Consider the following 26,611-nt stretch of genomic DNA (forward strand, 5'->3'; position numbering starts at 1 on the left):
GATAATGCAGAGTTGTAATCACTTACTGATTTGAAATCTTGTAGGCTCAAGTGCATCCACTCATAACGAGTTTTAGGAAGAATAATTATTCTTTTTTTTATGATCATACCCCTCTTTCAAATTTTTTCACAAGATATCGGGATCTTTTATTGTAAGATACTCCATTTTCAATCCATCGTAGAGATGATGACGAAGGAAAACCATAGCTTTTTCTTTGTGCTGACTGGATGTCATAGTTCTTTCTTTAATAGTCTCCCTAAGATTCATAGCATCAAGGTGGGTTTCAGCATCAAGTACCATGACAAATAATTATTGCCATTAATATCAAGGGTGACAAGTTCTAATTTTATGAGATTTGTCATGGCAGCACTATCACAAAATATTGTACTTATGTTAGAAATTTAATAGATATTGAATATGCAAAATAACATTAAATTTATTAATTATAACGAAGAGGGAAAAATCGACATACCTTTAGGACCTACCTTTAGCAGAGAAAATGACAGGAGCTCGTGCTGATAACATGTTGTGAGTTTGAGGAACACAGATGATAATAAAATATAATATTAAAATAAATATTATATAGTAATAAAATAAAATAAAAACATAATATATAAATAAATAAGATAAAATAAATTAACAAAATAAGAAATGAGAAAAATCTCAAAATTCTCTATTTTCTCCAATTTGTATGGAATTTGTCTAATGTGTGTCTTTTAAAACCCATCAAAGATCACTATTTATAGACAATTTAACAAGTAGAACATGGATTACATGGACATTAAGAATTAGAAGACACATGGATAATACTTTGAAAAATAAAGACATAACACATGGTCAATGGATACTAAGCATGAATATCTAATAGACATCTATTTTCAATAATATTTATAATATAGATAATATTCCATTTGGACTTAAATTTTGAGTTATCCTTGTGAGAAACCCGTCTATTTCTCTGTTACTCTTAGTTTAGTTTTTTTAGTTTTTTTAATATTAGTATTTATTTAACACGTGCATCCCACGTGAAATTCTTATGTTCGAAAATCCTTTCGTTCTTTTTTCCGATCGAATTTCACTTCCAAAATGAAATCACTGGAAAAAGAAAACCCAGTGATTATGAAAACAGAAATGGCTCAAAAGACCAAATCTTCTCTCTGCTCTGTTCCAGTTCTGTTTCTCCTCACTCTTCTCCTAACCCTCTTCTTCTCCCTTTTCCTCCTCTTCACTCCATCTTCCAACCCCATTTCCTCCTCTTCCTCATCTCTCTTCAGTTCAATCATCTCTCCTTCTTCCCACCAATCCATCAAAGTCTTCGTTGCAGACCTTCCGAGATCCCTCAACTATGGCCTTCTGGATCAGTATTGGGCCATCCAGTCCGATTCCAGGCTTGGCAGCGACGCTGATCGTGAAATTAGATCGACCCAGATGAAGAAAACCCTCCAATTCCCTCCATATCCGGAGAATCCGTTGATCAAGCAGTACAGTGCGGAGTATTGGATTTTGGGGGATCTGATGACGCCACAGTCGCAGAGGGATGGATCTTTTGCCAAGAGGGTTTTCGTAGCTGAGGAAGCCGATGTGGTTTTTGTGCCATTTTTCGCCACCATGAGTGCTGAAATGCAGTTGGGAGTGGCGAAGGGTGTGTTCAGGAAGAAGGTGGGGAATGAAGACTATGAGCGGCAGAGGAATGTGATGGATTTTCTTAAGAGTACTGATGCTTGGAAGAAGTCTGGCGGGAGAGACCATGTTTTTGTTCTCACTGGTATGTTTCTCTTCTTATCTCGATCTCTAGAATTTAGCATTTGAATTGTTGAGTGAGAGAGGGAAGGCTGGATGAGAATGATTCAGCTTGCTGTGGTTGTTAAAATTTGATTGAAATCTATCATGCTGACTCAGTAGATCTTCCTGTTAGACATTTAATAAAGTGGAGAGCATAAGAATGGAGCGAATGGAACTGGTGCAGTGTCATTTGTAGGAGTTCTCTAAGTTTAAGTTTGAATTTACTATAGTTTGTCATTGGTTTTTTATTCTCGTTGGTTAGGTTGTCTATTTTGTTAGTAGCTTAAAATTGTCTATGGAATGGAAAATTTGATGAACTATTAAGGTGGTCCTTCATTAAGCTGAAGAAGACATTTTCATTTTCAATTGGAGTATTATCAATCATTAAAAGAAATGATTTGTTCTTTGTAGCAATGGTCCTACTTCATTATCGTTAAACATGAGGATGAGTTCTTTTTCAAGAGGTAGGAAATTGATGGAGTGTAATTAGTGGTAATTTTGTAATTTTAGCAGTTTTCTAATCACTTCTAGTTTCATGCAAGATAGTTTGTTTGGTTAATAGGATAATAGGTTAATCCTCGATAAATTGAGAGGATCAGAGGATTAATCATTTGTATTAGCAATCCTTTTACAAATAAACACCTTTTTGTTAAGACTTCTTGGAGATATCCCTCCTTGATGCTATCAAGTACTAATAATGTTGCGTGCTTTAGCATTTTTTGATTTAGTCCTCTGGATTGTCAGGTAATGTTAAAACTTGAAGCATTCTTTGACAGACCCAGTTGCGATGTGGCATGTCAAAGCCGAGATAGCTCCAGCTGTTCTGCTTGTGGTAGATTTTGGTGGTTGGTTCAGGCTTGACACGAAATCATCTAACGGTTCCTCACCAGATATGATTCAGCACACTCAAGTTTCAGTACTCAAGGATGTGATTGTTCCATATACCCATTTACTACCTAGGCTGCACTTATCAGAAAACAAGAAGCGCCAGACCTTGCTTTATTTCAAAGGGGCGAAACATAGGCATCGGGTTAGTATTGAATATCTTATTTCAATACTAAGGTCTTATATTTTCTTATGCTGTCAACTGGAGATTTGCTGTTAGTTCATTTGAAATTCAGTCTATATAATCTTTGAACGGCATCAGGATGGCCTAGTAATTATAACAGGCCACTCATATCCATATGCTTTTTGGGGCTGTAATGTCAAATCATGATAGCCATTCATCTGAGTGTTTTAATATTGTAGAGTTAGTTGTTTCTTTGTGTGATTAGTCAAAATGTAAGTTGTTTGAACTTTGAATGACCCTAGAGGATAGAAAAAAACAGGTTTATAACACCAAGTTTAGTCCTTGAACTTTTAAGTCCATGAACTTTTATTTGAAACGATTTAGTCCCTCTATTTTCAAATTTGTAACAATCTAGCCTTTAGTCCCTATATTTTACAATTTGTTACAATTTAGTTCCTATACTTTACAATTTGTAACAATTTAGTCTATATCGTCAGATATTGTTAAGATTTAGTTAAATTTCTTACATATATAGATATAAATTTATTAGGGAACATATTTGTTTATAAACCGTAAAGAATAAGCTATTATGTAATAATAATTAATACTTTATTTTGATGAGATTTATCATAGTAAGGACTAAGTCGTTACAAATATGAAAGTACAATTACTAAATCATTACAAAGTAAACTTCAAGGACTAAATTATTACTCCAATGAAATTTTAGGACCAAAAATTTTTTTTAACCCAAAAAAATATTTCATAACTTTTTATTTTATGCTATTGTAAATTTGTAAAGCTGAATTCTGCTTGAGAAATGACGGTTTATTTTGTTATAGGCTTCCATCACATGCTCAAACATGATAATTCTTTTAAGACCAATTTGCTGACTCCAACTTAGAATTTGGGAAGGATGTCTCCACTTAGGGATACAAGTAGAAGAGTTCTCTTATTGAATTTGTTCCAATGATATAGATTTCTTACATATCCGTGCACGTGCTCGTGCTCATATGAACTGGGATAGCTTAAACCATATATTTATAGATTAAAGTTTGATTCTTATTGAGCTTTAAGTTGAGTCTTCGTTTGAGCATGGCTTTACTGGACTAGATCCTAATGTTTCTGATAAGGTTTTATAGGTGCATATTCATGGATTTATTCAGAGTTCAGTTATCATTCTGTGTTCAAGTTAGTTAATGGAGAAAACTTGGTAATATGCTAAAAAATAGTTGTTTCGGGAACTATGCCCAAGAGCCTCACAAATATCAATTTTGTTACACCATTTATTCTAATCTCATGATGTCAAAGGGAGAATAACTGAAAATCCTTAAAAATGACTGAACTTAACTTATCTTTCTTATATTTTCTGTTCTGAAGTACAGAAACACAATTCTTGAAAACTGATTACTTCCAATTTGTGGGTATATTTAAATCAACTGCTCCAGCTACTTAAGTTGTTCTGAAGCTGATATTTTCTACTTACTTTCATATAAAAGGGAGGGCTTGTCAGGGAGAAACTCTGGGACTTGCTGATTAATGAGCCTGGTGTTATAATGGAAGAAGGGTTCCCAAATGCCACAGGTAAGGAGCAATCCATCAAAGGGATGAGATCATCAGAGTTCTGCTTGCACCCAGCTGGGGATACCCCAACATCGTGCCGCCTTTTCGATGCTATCCAAAGTCTTTGTATACCTGTAGTTGTGAGCGACAACATCGAGCTTCCATTTGAAGACATGCTGGATTACTCACAATTCTCTGTTTTTGTAGCTGTTAGTGATGCATTGAAACCAAACTGGCTTGTGAAGCACCTTAGAACCATCCCAGAAGAGCAGAGGAACAGATTGCGGCAATATATGGCTCGGGTTCAACCCGTTTTCGAATACGAAAATGGCCATCCTGGTGGTATTGGACCAGTTCCTCCAGATGGTGCTGTCAATCACATATGGAGAAAAGTCCACCAAAAGCTGCCTATGATAAAAGAAGCCATTGCTAGGGAGAGAAGAAAACCAGAGGGTGTGTCAGTTCCTCTTCGCTGCCATTGTACTTAATTTCATTCACTGCAATTTCAAGTTTTTATTTTGGTGTTAGATTACATTGGTTAATTAGTTCAAACCCATATATGATTTTTTTTTTCTTGGTGTTAAAAAATCAATGTAGCAGATCTCTATTATAATGAAAATATCCCATTTTAAGTGGTTTTATTCTCCTTCAAACTGAAGATAGTTGACATATATTCAAGGGGAAGGAAGAGGTTTCTTGGTTTGAGTCACTGGAATTGATGTTCTGGCATTTCATAATTCTACTTGCAACAAAAATGTTTCATTTCATACTGATTTTAGGGGAAACTAGCATTTTACTCCTTAGATTTTGAGTTTAATTTATTTTTGGTTTTTAAGTTTTAAAATGTCATGTTTTTAGTCTTTGAATTTGGAGTTTGATTTCTATTTAGTCCTTAAATTTTAAAATTTTATAATTTCTCTTGAAATTTGAGTTTTGTTTCAATTTGATCTTTAATTTTCAACATTTATACTTTAACTCATTAAAATTGTGAAATTTAATTAATTATATATTTATTTTAAATTTTTAAATAATGTATATAAGAGAGAAAAAGGGACACGATTTCAAATAATGTATATGAGGGAGAAAAAATGGTGAAATAATCAATAAAAAGTTTGAGTCTTATTTATAGAGGAAAGGAAAATGGTAAGAATGTTGAGTAATTAATAATAAAAAAAAAAAAAGGTGGCAAAGCTAGGGCGGATTTAAGCTATAAAAGCCATATATATAACTTAAGTTTAATGAAATTAAATTCAAAATATATAATAATATACTTATTATTTTTTATAAAATTTTTCTTAAGAATTTTTGCACATGTAGTCTTAATTATAACCCAATACTACATTTATGTCTTGAACTTTCCATTTTTTCATAAATATCATAGCGAACTTTATACTTCCAAGAAAGTAAGTTGTCTTTTACTATTTAACACTCTAAGTATTAAAAGAAAATAAAAAATGCAAAAGAGAAAAAAACTTTATATATCCCACCCACACTCCATTAATGATTTCTTTTTAATGATTTCATTTTTCTCTTTCATGTTTTCATATCCAACTCACACTTCATCTTCTTCAAATTTTCTCTCAAAACCCTCTCTCTCATCTTTCTGTCGCCGCCTCCCTCCCTCCATCCACCTTGTCACTGTCAACAACGTGCTTGCCAAGATCCAGTCGTCATCTCCCTCTGTTTGGGCCACTAATCAGCTGTCGTCGCCTTCTTCTTCAGATCTGGTGCGTGGAGCAAATCTTCCGGCAGATCCAACGCATCTGGCACGGGGCGTTTTTTCCTGCATTATGCTAGGAGATCCGGCGTGGGGTGATTTTTCCGGCGTAGGCAAGCAGATCCAATGTGCAGTTATTTTTCCAGCGTGGGGCGAGCAAATCCAACGCGGGATGAACCATCTGCATGGGGTTCTAGATGATGATGGTCGACGGTGATATATAGGGTGATTTTCTCTATATATATTATGATAAATACTGTCATATTGGGTTTATATATATATATATATATATATATATATATATATATATAAACTATCGTATGGTATTTTTTGTTTTCGATATATAGGGTGTTTTTTTTATATATACTGTGATATATATATTATTTTTCGATATATATTGTGATATATAGGGTGGGTTTTTTTTTATATGTATACTATGATTTATATATATTCTTTTCCAATCTTGTTAGTATATTTCATATATTGTTTATAATATTTGCAAACATCTAAATGCGAGTGTTCAAACATATATTTAAAAATAACCATGAATCTAAACTATGGTATATATGTATAACTCATTTTACTAGTATATTTAAAAAAAGTCTGAATATTTAAAAATGTTTTACCATTTTACTAGTATATTTCATAAATTGGTTGAACATTTGCAAACATTTAAAATAATGTTTCAAGGTATAAAGACATACACATCAGAGCATCGGAATATCAATACCTAAATAGAAGTGCATATATATCATAATACTTGTGATATATACATCAAATAAACAATAAAATATATTGACATACATATCAAAACATATTTGAGTTCTAAGGTATATTTAAAAATAACCATGAATATTTGAGTAGATATCAAATATATTTACCCGTATTGTTTTTTAGAATATTTCCAAATAAACAATGGAATATATTACATGCACAAGTGAACAAACAATGAAATATTTCACATAATATAAAAAATCAATATGAAAAACGAAATGGTGATTTATGTCAAGAATTGAATCAATCTCTAATTTATATATTTTGGTATATTTGAAATATTTGTTAGAATATTTTCAAATACCTAACAAAATATTCTAAGGTATATTTTAAATAACCATTAATCCGGAAAAAAAATAATATATGAAACCAACAAAAATGGAAAATAAAATTTCATGAAATACATTTTCTCTCTCCAATTAAAATAAATAAAGGGGAAAGTCTCAAATTTTCTCTCTCCATTTGAAAATGTTAAAAAAAATATTAATTGCATTTTCTCTCTCCATAAATACAATTTGTCTCTTCATTATTAAGAAAGCTTCGTAAATAGGAAAATATATATAAAAATCGGAAATAAAAATAAGAAAAAATGGTAAGTTTGTCCAAAAATAATACTAAAACCATTTCTTGAAAAAATTCAAACTTAAAGACATTTTTTTAAAATATGGCCTAAAGAGGATTTTTTTTTTCTTTTTTGTAAAAATCCATTTTTCTTATAATATTGAAAATTCAAATTACTAAAAAAAATCCATAATGAATGAGTTGAACTCTCTCAATTTTGATTGGCTGACATTTCAAATTTATTAACCTTTTATCTTTTTATTCATAATTCCTTTCAATTTTCCTTAAAAATCTCAACAATTAATATAACCCCTCAAAACTCTCATAAGTTTACGTTGGAAGAGTTGAAGACTTTTCGTATTTTTTTTCTATTATTTTTTGAAACTAAAACCCTTCCAGTTACTCTCATAAATATATTACGTATGGTAGGTTATACTCATTTTAATTTGAATTCTCTCCCTCTCAACTCTAAATCTCTCTCAACTCTAAAATTTTCATCAATATTATGTGTGGTCTCACAAGTCCAAGTTAATCCAGTTTATTCAAAGTTTTAGTTTTTTCTTTGTTCAAATTCTTTTGCCTTTTGTTGGAAAAAAATATTTCATATTATTGATTATTCAATACCTTAACATCTAAGATTTATTTGCATACTTTGAATACCAATATGTCTACTAAAAAATATGAATTTGGATATGAAAAGTTCAATACAAAAAGAAGAGCAGAAAAATTGACTAAATCTAAAAAATGTGTTCTCAATAAATTTGTTATTGGAAATAAAAATAATTAAAACTGATTAAATAATAGGAAAAAATGATAGGTACAGACAAATATGAAACAAAATAGTAGATATTATATGGTTGAAAATGAAACGTATAATCAAATAAATTTGAGTAAAAAAAGAGAAAACAATGATGATATTAGTAATGATAATGAGACATGTATGGTGCATTCTGAATATAATATATATGATCCAAGAAGATGGAAAGATTTTGATTCTAAATTAATTGATTTATTAGTAGAAAAATGTCCTATTAGAGAAAATCATTTAATTTTTCCAAAAGATGAAAATTCTACACATTTTTCTAATATTCATTATACTAAAAAATTATCTAATGGCAAAAAACATGATAAAGAAGGACTAGTTTACTCAGGATTTCAGTAAAGTTATTGTTCTTGTTGTAAGTTATTTGGTATTAAATCTAATATAGTTCAATTGGCTAATAAAGGAGTTAGTGATCGGAAAAATCTTAGTTCTCAGCTTAAAAGGATATATTAATGAACTTAGATTATAAAATTTAATTCATAATTTTGCATCTCAAAAAACAAGAAAAATAAATTTTAGATAATATTTTCTATACGAAGGTCTCTCTATCAAAGTTTTGCTTAAAGTCTCATGTGATCTCAAGTCGTCTCGGGATAGAATCCAAAAATAAGAAATGAAAATGAGATGGATAAGATTAAGGAGAGGAATAAGGAACGGAGTAATGATTTTCAAATTGGTGATGAGTCTCATCAATTTATTTCATTTATGCATTTTAGTAAACACAATAAAGAATTTTTTTTTAAAATAATGTTTTTTTAATAAATAATGACAAAAATAGGGTTGGAGGGAAAGTATTTCCAAAAATAGGTATTTAAATCGTGTACCGAGTACACAATAAGCCCTAAATCATGTATCGGGTACACGAGTACCTAGCCACCTGGCATGCACAGTCTGGCGTGGCAGTCATGTAGGTTTGACTGAGGAAATCGTGTACCCGGTACACGATTACCATAAGTTGTGTACCCGATACATGATTACCCTAAGTCGTGTACTTGGTACACGACTTCATCGCATTAAAATGTCCGCCCGCCCCTTCTTCTTCCTCACTGAAACCGTTTGGCTTCCTTCGATCGTTTTGCTCTCACCGATTTCTTCCTCTCACCGAAACGTTTTGCTTTCGATTTTTTCCTCTATTTTGCCTTCTACTTTCCAAAATCTTGTTGATTTTCCTCACGGAGGCCTCCATTTCACCGAATCCTCAATTTTCCTCACCAAAATCTTCCAAAATTCCGATTTTGCTCGATTTTCAGTCCTCCATTTGATCTTCATCGAAATCTACCTCTTTGATTGCCGATTTTTGCTCGCTTTTGTGGTATATTTCTTTCTCTAGTTGTTTTTCAATATATTTTAAACTTAGAAATATATGTATGTTTTTGGAGTTCTTTCTCTAGTTTCTAGTTTATGTATGTTTATGTATGTTTTTTTTGTATGTTTTTGGGCTGACTTTATGTATGTTTTTTATCTGTATGTATATGTATGTTTTTGGACTGATCAATAAAATTCTTATATTTTTTTATTTGTATGTTTTTGGGCTGATCTAGTTTATGTATGTTTTTTATCTGTATATATTTTTGCGCTGATTTAGTTTTATGTATGTTTTTGGGCTGATCTTGTATTTTTTTTATTTGTTTGGACTGATTTAAACTTAGAAATATATGTATGTTAAACTTAGAAATCTTATATGTATTTGTTGGGCTGATCTTATACGTATATGTTTGTAGATCTTAAATCTTAGATCTTATATTTTTTTATTTGTTTGGGCTCATTTAAATATATAATTTATAAATCTTAGATTTGGTCTGATTTAAATGTATAATATTTAGATCTTATATGTTAAACTTAGAAATTGGAGTTTGTTGGGTTGACATATTAACATATTTTTTGTCAACTATAACAGTTGAAAAAAACATAATAAATATGTCAATGCATCCTGAAGATTTAGTAATTCTTGAACCTGGAAATGATGGAGATGGTGACATTGACGTTGAAGTTGATGAATTATTTGGAAACGACAGTAGTGGTGAACATGATCTTGAGTTGGTACTGTAAATGTTCACCCAAATAGATTGGGAAATGAAACTAGGGTCTACTTTGGAAGAAAGGAATGTAAGAGTAGATAACTGTAGTTAATACAAAAAGGAATGTTGTTTAATACCAAAGAAGATTTACAGCTTGCTCTAAAAAAATATTGTGTGACAGAATACGTCGTAGTGGAATCAAATCAGGATTTTTGGTATGTTAAATGTAAATCATGGAGTGACGGTTGTGCTTGGAGGCTATGGGCATGTTGGCGCAAAACTCATGGGATGTTCGAAATCACAAAACTTCAAGGAGAACACTCATGTTTGTTTTCAGAATTGACACAGGATCATTCATAGCTGGATTCAAAATTTGGTTAGAGCTGATCCTGGAGTACTTGTGGCCCTACTCCAAGAAGCCATTAAAAAACAATATGGCTATAATGTCAGACGGGTGTGGCAAGCCAAGAGAAAAGCGTTAATTGCTGTGTTTGGCGATTGGGAGACATCATATTCGGAGCTTCCGTATTGGCTGAATGCTCTTGTTCATTACAATCCAGGAACACGAATAGATTGTTTTTTCCTTCCCTCTGATGTGTCAGGTACGACTATTTTTAGACGAGTTTTTTGGTATTTTGGTCCTATAAGAGAAGGGTTCAACCATTGTAGGCCATTAATCCAGATTGATGAAACTCATCTCTACGGAAAGTATAAGGGGAAATTATTAACATCCTTATCTATTGATGCAAACGGACATATATTTCCTCTTGCTTTTGCTATCGTAGAAGGTGAGAATTCGTCCAGTTGGTCGTGGTTTTTGTGGACATTGCGTGAATATGTTACCCAAAGAGAGGGTATTTGCTTGATTTCTGACAGACATAAGGGCATTCTTGCTGCAATTAATAATGAAGAAATTAGTTGAAGTAAACCCAGAGCGTACCACCGATATTGTCTTCGCCATGTTGTCAGTAATTTCAATATAAAATACAAATCAAAGTAACTAAAAAATTTAGTGTTTAAGGCCGGAAATCAACACCAAAGGCGTAAGTTGATTCGGTGCGTGAAAGAATTAAAAAAATTGCACCCTGAAAGTCTTCATTGACTTGGAAAAATGGACACAGTCACATGACGGTGGGTACCGCTATGGGTGGCTGACCAACAATGCAGCTGAATGCATGAACGATGTTTTCAAAGGTGCTAGAATGTTACCAATTACTTCTTTGGTTAGGCTAACATTCTATCGCACAATATTGTATTTTGAACGCCGGAGATAAGAAATCAGTGAAGCACTCGATCGTGGGAATATATATACAGAATATGCCCTAAAAAAACTGAAGAGGTGGGAAAAACGAGCATTGGCACATACGGTGACATCCATTGACAGGGAAAGTCAAACTTTCGAAGTACAAACTGGCATAAGTATGATTTCTCCCTACAAAGGACAGCACACCCAAGTTTTAAGCTTGAAAGAAGGGACATGTTCTTACAATAAGTGGCAATCATTCAAGATTCCATGCTCTCATGTAATTGCAGTTTGTAATTACATGCATATGGCATACCTATCACTTATTGATGAATGCTACAAATTGTCCAATTTCAAGCGTTGTTATGAAGGCCGCTTCCATCCAATTCAACACCCAAATTATTGGCCAGAATTTATCATTTACAAAAGTTCGTCCAGATGCAGACTTACTAAGAGAACAAGGTCGGCCAAAAAGTATGTGCATTCATAATGAAATGGATTGGAGAAAAGCAAGCCAGAAAGTGCGATGTACAATTTGTAAAAGAGAAGGGCATAACAGACGCACTTGTCCACACCGTACACTGGGTGCTTCATCGTCTTCGGGTTATTAGGTGTATTTTTTTTTACTTGTATATTTCATGTATTTGTATTCTTTATGTATTTATATTTTTCATGTAATTGTATATTTCATGTATTTGTATTTTTTATGTATTTATATTTTTCATGTAATTGTATATTTTATGTACTTGTATTCTTTATGTATTTATAATTAATTTATGTAATAAATTTATTTTATGTAATTGTATTTTTTATGTATCTTTTATGTCATTGATTTTATTATGTAATATAATTTGAACTTTTTAGGTAATGGAGCCTGGTCCTTCTAATCCTGTACAGTTGTACCAACAAAACACGCATTGTTCACAGACAGTATGGGATAGTTCTTCCACTATAGTGTTGAGTTGTCGGAGAAGGGAGACAACTACACAACATACTATCCCATTTGATGACCACATTATTTCATATGTTCAGGAGGCAGGTTTCTTGGGGTTGCACAAATTGGTTTCATCCAGCTTAATTGGCACCTTATTACTACTCTAGTTGAGTGCTGGAGACCAAAGACCCACACATTTCACCTGCATTGTGGGAAATGTACGATTACGCTGCAGGATGTTGCCATACAATTTGGGTTACGAGTGGACGAGCAACCATTGACAGGTTCACTACAGTATGACTGGAAGAACGTTTGTGAAGAGCTCTTAGGCGATATCAGAGGATCTGAAGGGATCAAGATTGAGTATCCCTTGGTTTTCGTCCCAGTTTCCAGAATTACCTCCTGATGCCGACGAATCAGCGTACATAGGTACGCACAAGCATACATCTTGCAGCTTATTGGAGGATTTTTATTTGCTGACAAGTCAAATACTCTGATGCATCTCATGTTCCTCCCATTATTGTCTAATTTCGAGCACGTTGGTATGTACTCGTGGGGTGGTGCATGGTTGTCCAGAGAACTTTTTTGGGCTTCCAATGCACAAGCGTTGGAAATAGCGGGGCCACTGATACTATTACAAGTATGGGCTTATGATCGATTTCCAATTATAGCGCCACAAGTCCAACTACAGGCCCCAGATCATCGTCCACTTAGTGCCAGGTATTATTTCATTTATATATTTATTTCGTTACCATTTTATGTAAGAATATAAATTAATTGTATTTTTTATAATTTTAGATGGAGTGGTATATTAGCTGCCTCTGAACAGTCAGCAAATATGTTGCTCGTGTACAGAAAAATATTCGACATGTTGATGCACAATCAGGTAGTAAATATGTATATAAATGAATATTTAAAATATTTTATATGTATACTTATTATTATTATTATTTATTTTTTTTTTTTGTCAGGTTATTTGGACGCCATACACACAGATTTGGTCATCCTTACCTGATTATTGTCATGATGGTAAAGACATCTGGTTGACTATTAGCCCTCTTATATGCTTCCATATAGTAGAGTGACATCATCCAGATCGTGTGTTGAGATAGTTCGGTCTGCGACAAACGATACCTTCATTGTCCTATACACTCCCAACACTACACCAAATCGATTTAAGAGGTAAGCACGACCAAGACTGGCGTCAAATCCATGCGGAATATTTATCCTACTGGCATGGACGACATGATCGTTGTGCACAGGGAGAATTAAGAAATGGGTCAGCTGTATCAGACGACTACTTTCCCTGGTACAATTCGATCACGAGGCGATTTATCTCACCTAACGGTGCTTACTATTACTACATGGTAAGAGATTTAAAATCAAACATTTTCCATATGTATGATATGAATATTGTCTAATATTTTTTTTATTGTACAGAATAATTTTATTGGCGGTGTTCAACAATATTTAGTGCAAAACAACTTACCAGAATTGGATTCAATGTGTCAGCAAACATTGGTTAACGTAAAAGGTATTATTCAACAAACAAGACGACTCAATGTTGCTGACACCGATTGAAGACGTATTCGTCGTAGACGACAGCGACAACTGGGTGAACCTAATTTAGAGGGATACGAAGACAACCCCCATGAGGAGTAAGGGCCAGGGGAGTCGTTTTAAAATCCTACATTGTATCATTTTCAAATTGTAAATTAAAGAACTAATTGTAAATATTTTTTAATATCATGGTTTTTTTTTTTTTAATATAAGTGCAAGTTGTTTTCATTGTAGATTAAATATATAATTAAGTTTAACAATTAAAAAAACAATAGTCGACAAACTTTAAAAAAAAAAAGAAAAAAAATTATAAGCAAATCGTGTACCGGGTACACGAGTTCGCTTGACCGGTCAACTAGTTAGCTGACATGGTCAGCTGATTGGATTAAATGGTACTCGTGTATCGGGTACACGAGTATGCCACATGGAAATCGTGTACCCGATACACAATTCCACTACCCTAATTTTGTCAATACTTTCCCAAAACACCTATTCTTAGAAATTATTTCCCTCCAATCCTATTTTTGTCATTATTTATTAAAAAAACATTATTTCAAAAAAAAATTCCACAATCAATGTAATAAAAATTTTGTTAGGTATTTAGCGATCCTCATCCCCTGAAGTAAACCGGAGCTAAGTGATTTTCAAAATTTTGTTTTTTTATATATATTTATAATGGGAAATTGCAACAGGTAGAAGGAAAAAAAAAAAGGAAAGATTTTTGGAAATCCAATAATGGGTTTTAAGATCTGCAAATGTAGCAAATATATATATATATATTTATTTATTTATTTATTTCTTAATTTTTTTTAATTATTCTAAATTTACTATGTGAACAAAGAGAGTATGATACTCACGTTATATTATCCTATCTGTGTTTCTTTTTATATTACCAATACATGAAATACCAAAACTTATCTAAGTTTAAACTTTGTGAAGCCATTTAAAAGTAAATATGCTTTAGCATTTTGCTTAATTTATAAACATGGTTGAAAAAAACAAGAAAAAAACATATGAGAACGAGTATTCATTTAACTAAAACGAAATTGTATCGACGAAGATATATGATCAAAACAAAACTAACGTTCGTGCAACAAAATATACGTGATTGTTGAACTCATGTGCACGATTGCTTACTTCAAGTGCATGATTGCTTTCCTCATGTGCGCGAGCGTTGACCTTGGTTGCATGATTGCTAACCTCAAGTTTTGGTCATATCTATGTGAATACAATTTTGTTTTAGCTAAATGACCACTCGTTTTTATATGTTTTTTCATGTCCTTTCTACCCATGCTAGTAAATTGAACAACTTAAACAATCTTTGACCTTAATACTCAAAAAGTCAAATTTGTCTAAGTTTAAACATTCTAAGGCCATTCAAATTTAATAATCTTTCAAATTTTTCTCTTTTTATAAGTATTGTTGGAAAGAACACGAAAAAAGCTATGAAAACAAGTGGTCATTTAGATTTACGGAGATATGACCAAAACAAAATTAAAAAACAGGAGCTCAACAATTGAGCACCCAAGGTCAAGGATCGCGCATATGAGGTTAGTGATCGCATACCTTTTGCTAAGGGAACGTTAATTTTGTTTTGGTTATATCTTCGATTAAGAATTTGATTCATATTAATACCTTAGATTATTTGAGAGAACAATAAACTATAGTTTATGTTATATATGATATAATATTAACGATAAGTCATATTTATATGTGGTATCCATATAGTTTAAATATATATTAAATTAAAATTTATATAGGTTTAATATAGTTTAACTATAGGTTTAATATATGTATTAAATTAAAATTTAGAATTTGAATTTAATTTTTCAAATTTAATAAAGGGGAAGGTGTTACAACTCCCTCACCCCTTAATCTCTCATTCTCTCACATAACAAATGAGGAGAAAAAAAGTTCTCTCCCTCTCACTCATTCTCTGGTTCTTCTCCTTCTCTATATGTAGTTTACAGAGAAGATTTTTTTCTCTCAATTTTTCTCATTTTTTTCTCTTTCCCTCCTGCCAAACTTATGTGCAAGCCCACAACTCTGCACGGTTCCCATCCCTGAGAATAACGGAGAATGCCCATGGTGGTGTCCGGTTGCGGTGTTCGTGGTATTGGGAGAAGATGACGTGAATTGGAGAGGAATACGAAGAATTGGTCTTCAACGGGTAAATGATTTCTTAATTCCTTCCTCTCTAATTTGTACTGTGGAAAGCATGCTTAGGTTTATGTTTTTCCATGGTTTCCATCAATCTAAATTTTCTCCATTCTGTAAAAGGAAATTTAGAGATTAATGCGTCCAATTGCTTCTGCTGTGGGGAATTCCAATTCCTTCATAGAATTCAATATTCTTTTAAATTTTTCTCTTTTTATAAGTATTTTTGGAAAGAACACAAAAAAGCGTATGGAAACAAGTGTCATTTAGCTAAAATGAAACTATACTGATGAAGATATAACCAAAATAAAATTTTAAAGTAGCAGCTGAACGACCATATACTCTAGGACAACAAGCGCTTGCATGAGGTCAATGATTGTGCACATTTTACTGCTCGAACGTTAATTTGGTTATGATAATATCTTCGTCGATACAACTCTGTTTTAGTTAAATGACCACTCATTTTCATGCGTTTTTTCATGTTCTTTCCCGCCATGCTTATAAATTGAACAAAATGTTAAAGTATTTGTACTTTTAAATGGCTTCACAAATTTTAAACTTAGACCGTTTTTAATATTTTGGTAATATAAGAAGAAACACACATACGAGAAACTCAAAATTTGAAGAAGAAGTGAGAAGCGGTTTATTTAAAATTGTGGGTAAAATGGAAAGAGAAGACCATTACTTAGACGATCAACAAAACCAGGGATCAAATAAGGCTGGTGGCTCTTATCAATCCTTGATCTTCGAATCACTCCACTAGCAAAATCGATCAAGTCAAACTTGAATGATTCTAGACAGAAATATTAGCTTTAGGCTAAAAGAAAAATTAATTCATGCTATATGTAATTTCATCTTTAAACAGATTTCATCCTCAAAGAGATAATAGAATTTCAACAATTTTTAAAAGTTTAGGCACTAAAATAGACATATTTGAAAGTTTAAAAACTAAAACATAACAAGATTTAAAGTTCAGAGATCAAAATAATATTTAAACCTAAAAAAAAATCATTACACTTGAAAAAAAGACTAGTTGATGAAGTGGGGAGATGAGTTAGGGAAAAAAAAAACTATTTTCTAAAAAACTATAAATTAAGGGGAAGAGAAAAAGATTTAAAAAAATAGTTTTTTCAAATACATCTAGCCACTTCACCATCTAGTCATTTTTTTTTTCAAATTTAATGATTTCTTTTATTAGATGACCTTTTCAACATATTATTGAAAACTCAAGGACTAAAATGGTTAATTTAAAATATGAGAGACCAAACACACGGGTTATTAAAACTCAAGAACCAAAAAAGTATTTTTTTTTTCAAATGTTGAAATTGTGTTTGGGAGTGATTTTGACATGGCTGAAATCACTTTTGCCAATGTCAAGATTGCTTTTTTCTAAAATAATTATATTTGGTAAAAAAATAAAATTGATTTTAGAAAATAAAAAATCACTATAAATTACTTTTTGAAGTATCACTAACTTAAGTGATTTTTCCCTTTCGGTTTTTTTAAAGCCCATCGACCATCGAAGAAAACCAAACTTTTGATGTGGTTGGACCATTATGGCTTTAAAAGTCTTTTGCATTTAAAACCCTCTCATCCCCTCAGATAATTTTCCAAAGGGTTAAAATATTATATTGGTTTATATGTAATTTGAGTTTTTGTTCCATATTGGTTAGTGTAATTTTTTTAATAACAAATTTTTCATATAATTTCAATAAATCTTAAAACTAGTCATCATGAGTTATTTTATTTTTATTTTTCTTTTAAAAAATTAGTCTTTATCATAAGTTGTGAAACTATAATTACATAGTATTTTGTTTATGAAAATTATTATTATTATTTAACCAATTTTCATATAAATTAACTTTGAAAAACTATAAAATTTATTGAAAGTATAAAAACTAAATGGAAAAATAAATTGTTTTGTACTTTTAGAACTTTTTGTTATAAAGTATAAATATTTTTTTTATAATTAAAAATGCCCCAAAAATAATATATATATTATAATAATTTAGTTAAATAAATTTATAAATATAAATACCATTTTTAGTTAGTAATTTTAAATTACTTATGGAACCAAGTATAATAATTCAAAATAACTTATAAATATTTAAAAATCATATTTGAAATTTCGAAACTAAACGTATCATGATTGTTTAAAAATCAATTGTTCTTTTGTTATCAAATCACTATCAAAGACGCTCAAACCTTTGCCCGAAACAAGGCAGAGAAACAACATCCCAACCTTCTTTCTACTGACGAACTTGCAAATCTAAAGAAACAAATAACCCTTCTACTTCATCATTTTGGAGGGCTTACGTACGGTTTGGATCGACGAAACTACGTTATTCAACTGTTTATCCAATGCCTCTTAACTCCCTGGGCGAGGCCCTAATGACCCTCCAATCACTGTTCCTCCAGACTAACATGTGCTCTTCTCATAACCCTAACACACCCACTCAAGAAATCGTCTCTACTTATGCTTCAAACCTCAAAGATTTCAAAACTCACCTCACAAAAATTAAGCCCATACTCACTGAATTCAAAGCTTCTACATCTTTTTATCCAAAGTGGATGAAGAAACCTACACACTGAACTCAAAGCTTCCGAAGATACTAAAGTAGACATCGAAGGCCTAGTCGTTGACAACAATATTACTGAAATTCTACACTTTTTTACTAGCCACCAATAGATTACTACTCCAACAATGTTTCTGACAGTACTCGTTGCCAAGCTCGAGAATTTAGTCCAATTGATAGGGATTGAGAATCTTGAGAGATTGGGGTTTTTCTTTCTTTCTTTTTTTTTTTTTTTTTCAATTGATTAACTATGGATCTTAGCAGGGTTCTCATAGGGATGAAAGATGAGGTCCAAAAATTCAACAAACAAGACACAAAAGTTTGCCATAATTTTTAATTTTTCAGTTTTGCTCAATTTTGCTACCAAGTCCAATTTTCTTAATGCAGTGAAAATATGAATATTTTTCAAATAAAAAAAATAAACCAACTTATTTACAAATATAGCAAAATTTCAATATCCATCAATGATAGACCACGATAGACATTAGGCAATGACATTTTGCTATACTTGAAAATATTTTCAGTAGTTTTACCATTTAACACAATTACCCGTGAAAAAATAAGTGAAGTGATGCATAAAGAGTAATAATGTCAACAAAAAGTGAACTTTATAAGTTATAACTAATTAGCTATATATCCAAACCAAAAGGCAATAGTCATATTTCAAAAGTATAATTGAATTTAGCTACCTACCTCAAATCTGAAAATATACAAATGCTGATTTGTTGCTACATATATAGAAACTGCTTGGTAGGGTAAAGTCCAATTGTGGACTACTGCTCAGAAGAAGATCCAGACTCTGAAGGATCCACTGACTGGAACAATGCAGTGCATGGCAGTAACTCAGCATCATGTCGTCTATGGGCAGCTGCAACTGCACCAGGAGCAATATCAGAAACAAGATCATCACCCACAACCTGCAGTAAAACAAAGAACTCAACTGTAAATAAACACAGAATTACAGGATATATGCCGTCTAAGGTAGTTGTCAGAGTATTAACCAAATAGTGAGCAATGGCCTCTGCCAACAGCCTCAGGAACAAAAGTAACCCACAAAGCACATATTCTTCTATCAAAGACAAACACAGAATTCTCAGGACTTTTTATCTTTGTCGGCACTAATCATCGTTCTGATAGAAAAAGAAATTGTGAAACCAGTACAAACTAGAAGAATGTGTATTTACTTGTGTATAACCAACCTATTTCCGTTTTTTTACTTTAAAAATCAATTTAATGAAATGAAAAAGAAAAGGAAGAAAAAGAGAAAAAGTAATGTTGAGCAGCAGCAACAACATTGTGTAAGGCCCCTTGTATAGAAATAGTAGGACTATTAGGAGAATATTGGTATTAGTATTAGTAAGGGGTATAAGAGTAATTAGATTGGAAGTTAGTTAGTGAATATGGCTATAAATAGAAGGAGTGGGAGTGGTAGGAGGGTGTGAAGAATTTAGTGGGATTTCCTAGTTTTGGAAATATTGGGAGAGGATTTCCAGCCCTCTTGAAAGTGCTGGTTTGACATTGTTCTACTGGGTAATTTTATTTTGCTTGCAACATTATAGTATTATGCAATATATTTTACTATAATTCTATAATTGAATTGTTATTGAGTTTATTCTATATTCTTGAGTATTGCACTTGTTAGGAAGGATTTCCTAACACATTGAAGACATGAAATTATGCAGAGTCCATCAAATGATCAAATGTATTTCAATAAATAGGAAAGCACCATAAATTTACAGCATGCTTCTGGTATGCTTTGGCAACATACAAAAGGAACGTTTTCTATATATAAAAAGAGAGTAACAAAAGAAAGGGCTCCCCCACTGGAGTAAAATAAAACCTAGAGAATAATTACAAAAAAATCTTAATCGATAGGGCCCAAATAGAAGTATAAAACCTCATGAAAGACTAAACATCACTCGCATCCCTATCAAGCCTTCTAAAGGTCCTATTATTCCTCCTCCTAAAGTACCCACAAAACCGCACAAACACTAGCTTTCCCGCAGACACCTTAATTTCACTCGGAGTGGTGGAAAAAAAAAAATGAAATAACTCCTCGATCGTCCTTCTGCAAACCCTCTTTCTAGCAAACTGGAGACCAAGTTTCTCAAAAAAAAAAACAATGTGCCGTTAAATGGGTGATAGAGAACAAGATAACATACTGTTGAGCTCAGTAAAGACTATCTAGCTTAGCATTGTTGGATCGATCATTCTTTCATAAACCTTTAAAATATCTCACGTTTTCTTCTATTGATATTAAACAAGAAATTTCTTTGATGTAATAACTGTCTCGTACTAATTGTCTAATGTTTCTCTCTATTTACATAAATTTTATAGGCATCCAATAGCCATCACAGAAAGCAGCCATTCCAAAGAACACAGAAAAATTAAATTACAAATTGGTAACTAAAATTAACCTATAAAAACACGAGGGGACAAACAATGCAGCCATTTGTAATTACAATTGCATATCACAACTACACTCAAAACAAAAAATGCAAAACCAAGAAAAAAGAAAAGAAAAGAAAACCAAGGAATAAGAACACATGTTCCAAACATAAGCAATAAATGAACGCAATTTATACCTTTCAACCTGGTAAAGGTGTTGTACTCCGAACCTCAGTAAGACTCAGATGGCCACATACCAGGAAGCAACCTCCAAAAATTATTTTGAAGCAGACTCCAGACTGACCAGGTCGCATACAAACGAAGTATCTTGGATTAGGATTGAAAATCTCTCATGTAAGCAGGAATCTGTCAGTCAGGAAAGTTGAAGCCTAGGAACATTTTATGGCTACTGTATAAATAAAAAAGATTGGATTTATAATTTCCTTGATAGATGCCAACTGAAGTTATAAACTCCATTCGCCTGGAGTGAGATAATATTTGTCTCCTCTTTTTTCTTTTGTACCTTTCCTAGCTAACAAAAGAAAAAAATCTTATGGAAAAGAAACAAAATTGATGTTACAACATATGCTTAAATTATATAGTATTGAAGGAAACAATATTAATAAAAAGAATTGTCTTTAAAAAAAAAAGAAAAAAAAAGAGAGAGGAGTTGAAAGTGTTTCAAAACTGATCAAAACTTTATAAATGAAAACGTATTGGAAGTTGGAAGTGTTCCACAAACAATAATTTTACAATCAACAAGTATCATCTACTATGTCCACCCACTACTCTCCAGGCACCCAAAAGGAAAAGAAGAAGAAAGAGAGAAATGATGTTCAAATAAGGATCTAAAGATGTATTGCCTTATAGTACTCCTACAAACAATCAAATAATATCTTTATACTTTCCGGGCCAAAGTTCTCTGCTTTGTTGCATGTTGTACAACTTTTTCTTCCACTGGAAGACCCTTGCGCCGTCTTACAGTATCAATGAGCTTTCTTGCTGTGTTAGGAAGCACGCTTGAACCATCTCCAAACTCTTCTATTTCTTCTTCCGTCTTGGGGATAAAAAAAGGATCTTCACATAATTCTTCCCAATGGCTAAGAACTAGAAGAGCACTTGCTGCTCCAGAAGTCCATCTCCTTAATTCATCTGCAAAACCAAAGCTTTCTGAAACGGGCACATATGCATGCACAGTAAACAAAGATGAACCTTCCTGCATTTCTTCTTTCAAAACTCTGGCTCGCCTTCGTGCAAGTACAGCATACATTGGACCCAAATACTCAGTGGGAGTATTCAATTCACAGAAGTACATGGCTTCAACAAGCCGTGGTTTCTTTTGAAGTACAGCTGCTCTACAGGCATCCTTTACAGCGGCCATAACTTGACCAGAAAAGATAGCATTGTTCTCTGGTTGAAAGGGAGATTCAAATTCATCTGAATTCCCAGACAATGAAGAAATAGAGGCTTCAACAATAAATGCCAACCCCCACATAGGTTCATCACATAAGGGCCCAGCTGATGTAGCGAGCTGAAACCCAGATAGAACACTGTTCTCGAGAGATGCTGCTTCCATGCATAGTGTCTGAGTTCCTTCCGGTGATGCTGCAGAAGATGTATCATCTTCCAACGATGTTTCAGGATCCAAGTTACCATTTAAGGAATCGTCCACAAAACCCAATCTCTGTGATGCATAAGGTGAGCCCCGAATAAGAACAGAACAATCAGGATCCTTTACTTTGGGATCTGGATTAATCAGAATGTTAGGACCAATCTGCTGTGGTCCAAGTGCCCAAATTCGCTTAAGAAGTTTCGACCATAGTGCATTGTGTTTGTCAGCCCGACTGCTTTCATGGTCATCCTTTGAAGATATATCACTACATGTTGCATCTGCTATTAGTTTTTTTACTACTTCCATTAAATTCTCATTTTCCCTCATACTTGATCTCTTTGTTTCCAAGTTTTTATAGTTCTGCCCCAATTTGACTCCAACAATATCTCCCAATACGTCAGAATTTTCATCAAGTACTTTAGCAAGATCAGGTGGAAGTTTCAGTACCTGCACTCTGACGGTACATCTACCATTTGGGGTTTTCTTAGTAACACAGTCTGTGCTTTCGGACAACACCTTAAAATAGTCCAACACGCTAGAAGCCTCTCCTTCAATCGTCTCTTTATACGATACAAGAGGTGGAGAGACTTCCAAGCTTACCCTGGCAAACCTATCCTTCAAATCCTTTATGCATCTCTCGAGATGAACTTCTCCTGCTGCAGCAAGTACATGCTCTCCCCTTGCTGAAACAGTTACCTCTACAAAAGGGTCCGCTCGATTTAAAAGCCTTAAGCCTTTCAACAATGCACCTATATCTCCAGGATCAGATGGCTCAAGTGCAACTCTAAGAGTAGGAGCAACCTGGAATGCCATACTTGAGAAAGGCCAGCAATTTCTTGTGGATGAAAGAGTTGCACTTTTCAATATGTGATGGCTAAGACCACGAATTGCTACAAGGTTTCCTGCTTTTACTGAGGTCACTGGTTTCAAGCCTTGGCCCATCATTAGATAAAATGAATGCAATTCAGCCTCCTGAATGTGCTTGTGCATTGATTCCCCTTTTGTCGGGTCATATAAAGCTGAAAGCACAAAAACTCTCTGTCCAGAATAAAGAACCCCACTAAATACCCTTGCAAATGCAAGAAAGCACTCATCTGATTCACCATCTCCACCATCTTCAGCTGAAATATTAGTACTCTCACCATAGTTTTCCCTCCGTGGAAGCATTTTAACTGGAACTGCAAACATCTTAGACACAAAAGCAACAAATGGAGCTTCAGGCCTCGAATCACAAGCTTCAATGGATTTCTTAACAAGAGCTGCTTCAGTTAGTACATTGATGTCAACTCCAGTATCAACTATATCCCTCTTTGGAAGCAACCGTGATATTCGAAATGATTGGGCAGTAATTGGGTCAGGCATACAGTTTACAACCATTGACAATATTGCATCTGAAAGAGGAAGCCAATGACTCATAATAGCTTGAAGAACCACCTTCGGATCCTTGTTCGAAAGTTCTCGAGCTGGTATATTCAAATTAAATGTACTATTAACCTTTTGAAGTACCTCCTTATTCCCATCAGTTTCTAAAGCAGCCCCATAAACTTCCCAAAGTCTTTCAAGCACAAATTGTACAAACATAGGCCGAGCTTTACTTCCTCCAGCCATGGCCTTCTTTCCAACGATCATCTTGGTCTTTGGATTAAAATACCGTGGACCCCACAACGCCTTCTTCAATGCCGATACATTGGCCCCAAGCTTTGAAGCATAAAACTCCGCAAACTCATTAATTCCAAAACCCCACCCATCTAAAGCACACACAAACACCACATTCCCTTTCTGTGGTTGAAATGTATCTTCTTCGTCATCCTCAACAAACTCAAGGTTCTCGTCATTTACATCACCTGAAGAACCTGCAAGTATTGAATCCACATCGGACAAATATTTCTCGGACTTGTATGCACTCATTATCCCATTAACTTCATGAACAATCCTCAACAAACGAGTATACGCTTCCATAGGACTCAACTTCAACTCACATATCAACCTATCAATCTTATTAAGAACCAAACACGGCGTAAGCTTCTCAATCCAAGCCTGTCGTAAAACGGCATGGGTTTGAATGTGCACACCCTCCACAGCATCAACTAAAACCAATGCCCCATCACTCAATCTAGCAGCAGTCGACACTTCACTACAAAAATCCATATGGCCAGGCGAATCAATGAGATTGATAGAGTATTCCTTGTACCTTAAACCAATCGAAGAGCTCTTCATAGTAATCGCCCGCCTTTGTTCCTCATCAAGATAATCCATGAAACGAAGGCGGCCCGCCATCTTTGGGTGGATCAAACCACCCCCCGAGGCGGCGATAAGATGGTCGGCAAGTGTCGTTTTGCCATGATCGACGTGTGCTAATATACATATGTTTCTAATTCTTTGAGTTTCGAGATCACCCATTTTATCTAGAGCTGAGGGGGGAACCCTAAAATTACAAATCCGTACAAATCAAATTAACAAAAAATTCTTCTCTTTTACTCTACAATATGCAGATTATTGCTTATCTTGTTCCCTCGTGTTGCTTCTCAGACCTCCAAATACAAAAGCGAATGAGCTGCGCGTTTTATCCTGTTGCTGCACACAGGCTATCCCTCTGTTTGAAACCCTGAATAAATCAGAACGCATTCAAAATCAGTCCCTGTGTTTGGTATGAATAGAAAAAAAAAGTAGGGGGAGGAGATTGGGGTAGCGGGACCTTGGCGTCGAGCAGAGGCATGCAGTGAGCAGTCGGCGACAAGCAGAAGAACGGTGGGCAGTCGTGCGTGGCGGCGCGATGCCGATGGAGATGTGGAGAAGATGGAAAAGGGTAAATGAGAATTGTGTTAAAAGGTTTTGAGCCTGCCGCCGGCGGCAATGGGAGGGAGAAGAAAGAAAAAGGGTTTGGAAGAAGGGAGAGTAGAATTTAGGGTGTTTTTTTCTTTTTTTCTTTTTTCTTTATATCATTAATTAAATATGTATGTACTTTTCGGTGGTTGGGTGAGATGCATGTATAATGGAAAAAAGATATGTATATATTCATGCATTTCTTTACGTTCTTAAAAAAAAAAAAATTATGTTATCCAAGTTTAGATACAAGAGCAAAAGAAAAATTATGAGATACAAGACTTTGAAAGTAAAATAAACTTTAAATAAATAAATAAAATTGGAAACAAATTTATAAACAAAAATTGAGTTTTCAATTTCTTTTTCTAAAATTCTAAGTAAATTTATAAAATAAAGTTTGGAAAATGTTAGCACAAATAATTTATGGAGAAACAATAAAGTAGAATAAATATTTTGGAGATAACAAAGTTATAAAAATTTTGAATCCAGAAAAAAAAAAAAAAAAAAGGACAAAAGTTTTAAGTTGAGAGAGAAACGATTAGAAAGAGGAATGTATTATAAATATTACAATATAAGTATTAGATGGATGCTCATGCCTAGTGTTCAAAAACCAAATGACATTTTCCCACTAACCGCGTGGGCGTTTATACATGTTGTCCATATTTCCTACAATTTCATACTTTTATGGGTTTGGCTCACTAACATTAGTTGAGTTAAGTTGAGATGGTATAGTATATTATATCAACTCAATGTTTGGCTCACCAACTTTAAATGTTGGTGGAGTTGAGTTTGTATATATTACCAACTCTCCCTTTCTTCCAATGTTTTAGTGGCTCCATCTATCGGCCACTGTCGACGATTATCGTTGTCATTCTAATAACCAACTCCGAGCTCCGAAAACCTCCTCTGATGACAACTCTGAGCTCCGACAACCACTTCTGATGACAATTCCAATAGCCACCTTCATACGACTAACTTCAACGACCAATTCCGAGCCTCAACAATCACCTCTGATGACAAGTCCAGTGACCCAACTCTGACAACTACCTTCGTGCAACTAACTCCGACAACCAA

The 26,611-nt window shown here is 33.5% G+C and overlaps 2 protein-coding genes across 2 annotated transcripts; one reads left to right on the top strand and one right to left on the bottom strand.

The window, feature by feature from the left end:
* The first annotated feature begins 964 nt into the window (after positions 1 to 964).
* LOC120087310 (Exostosin family protein) lies at positions 965 to 5,004 on the top strand. Its single transcript, XM_039044274.2, has 3 exons — positions 965 to 1,765; positions 2,559 to 2,812; positions 4,288 to 5,004. Exons 1-3 carry the CDS (start codon positions 1,087 to 1,089, stop codon positions 4,837 to 4,839), a joined length of 1,485 nt encoding a protein of 494 aa, XP_038900202.1. The 5' UTR covers positions 965 to 1,086; the 3' UTR covers positions 4,840 to 5,004.
* Positions 5,005 to 21,779: 16,775 nt separating this feature from the next.
* LOC120085589 (Ribosomal protein S5/Elongation factor G/III/V family protein) lies at positions 21,780 to 25,674 on the bottom strand. Its single transcript, XM_039041645.2, has 2 exons — positions 25,410 to 25,674; positions 21,780 to 25,319 (listed from the first exon to the last, which is right to left on the bottom strand). The coding sequence occupies exon 2, from the start codon at positions 25,112 to 25,114 to the stop codon at positions 22,001 to 22,003; it is 3,114 nt and encodes a 1,037-aa protein (XP_038897573.1). The 5' UTR covers positions 25,115 to 25,319; positions 25,410 to 25,674; the 3' UTR covers positions 21,780 to 22,000.
* Between the last annotated feature and the right edge of the window lie 937 nt (positions 25,675 to 26,611).

This window comes from Benincasa hispida, chromosome 9 (assembly GCF_027475165.1).
Source record: "Benincasa hispida cultivar pf3 chromosome 9, pf3_genome.v1.1, whole genome shotgun sequence".
Lineage (NCBI taxonomy): Eukaryota > Viridiplantae > Streptophyta > Magnoliopsida > Cucurbitales > Cucurbitaceae > Benincasa > Benincasa hispida.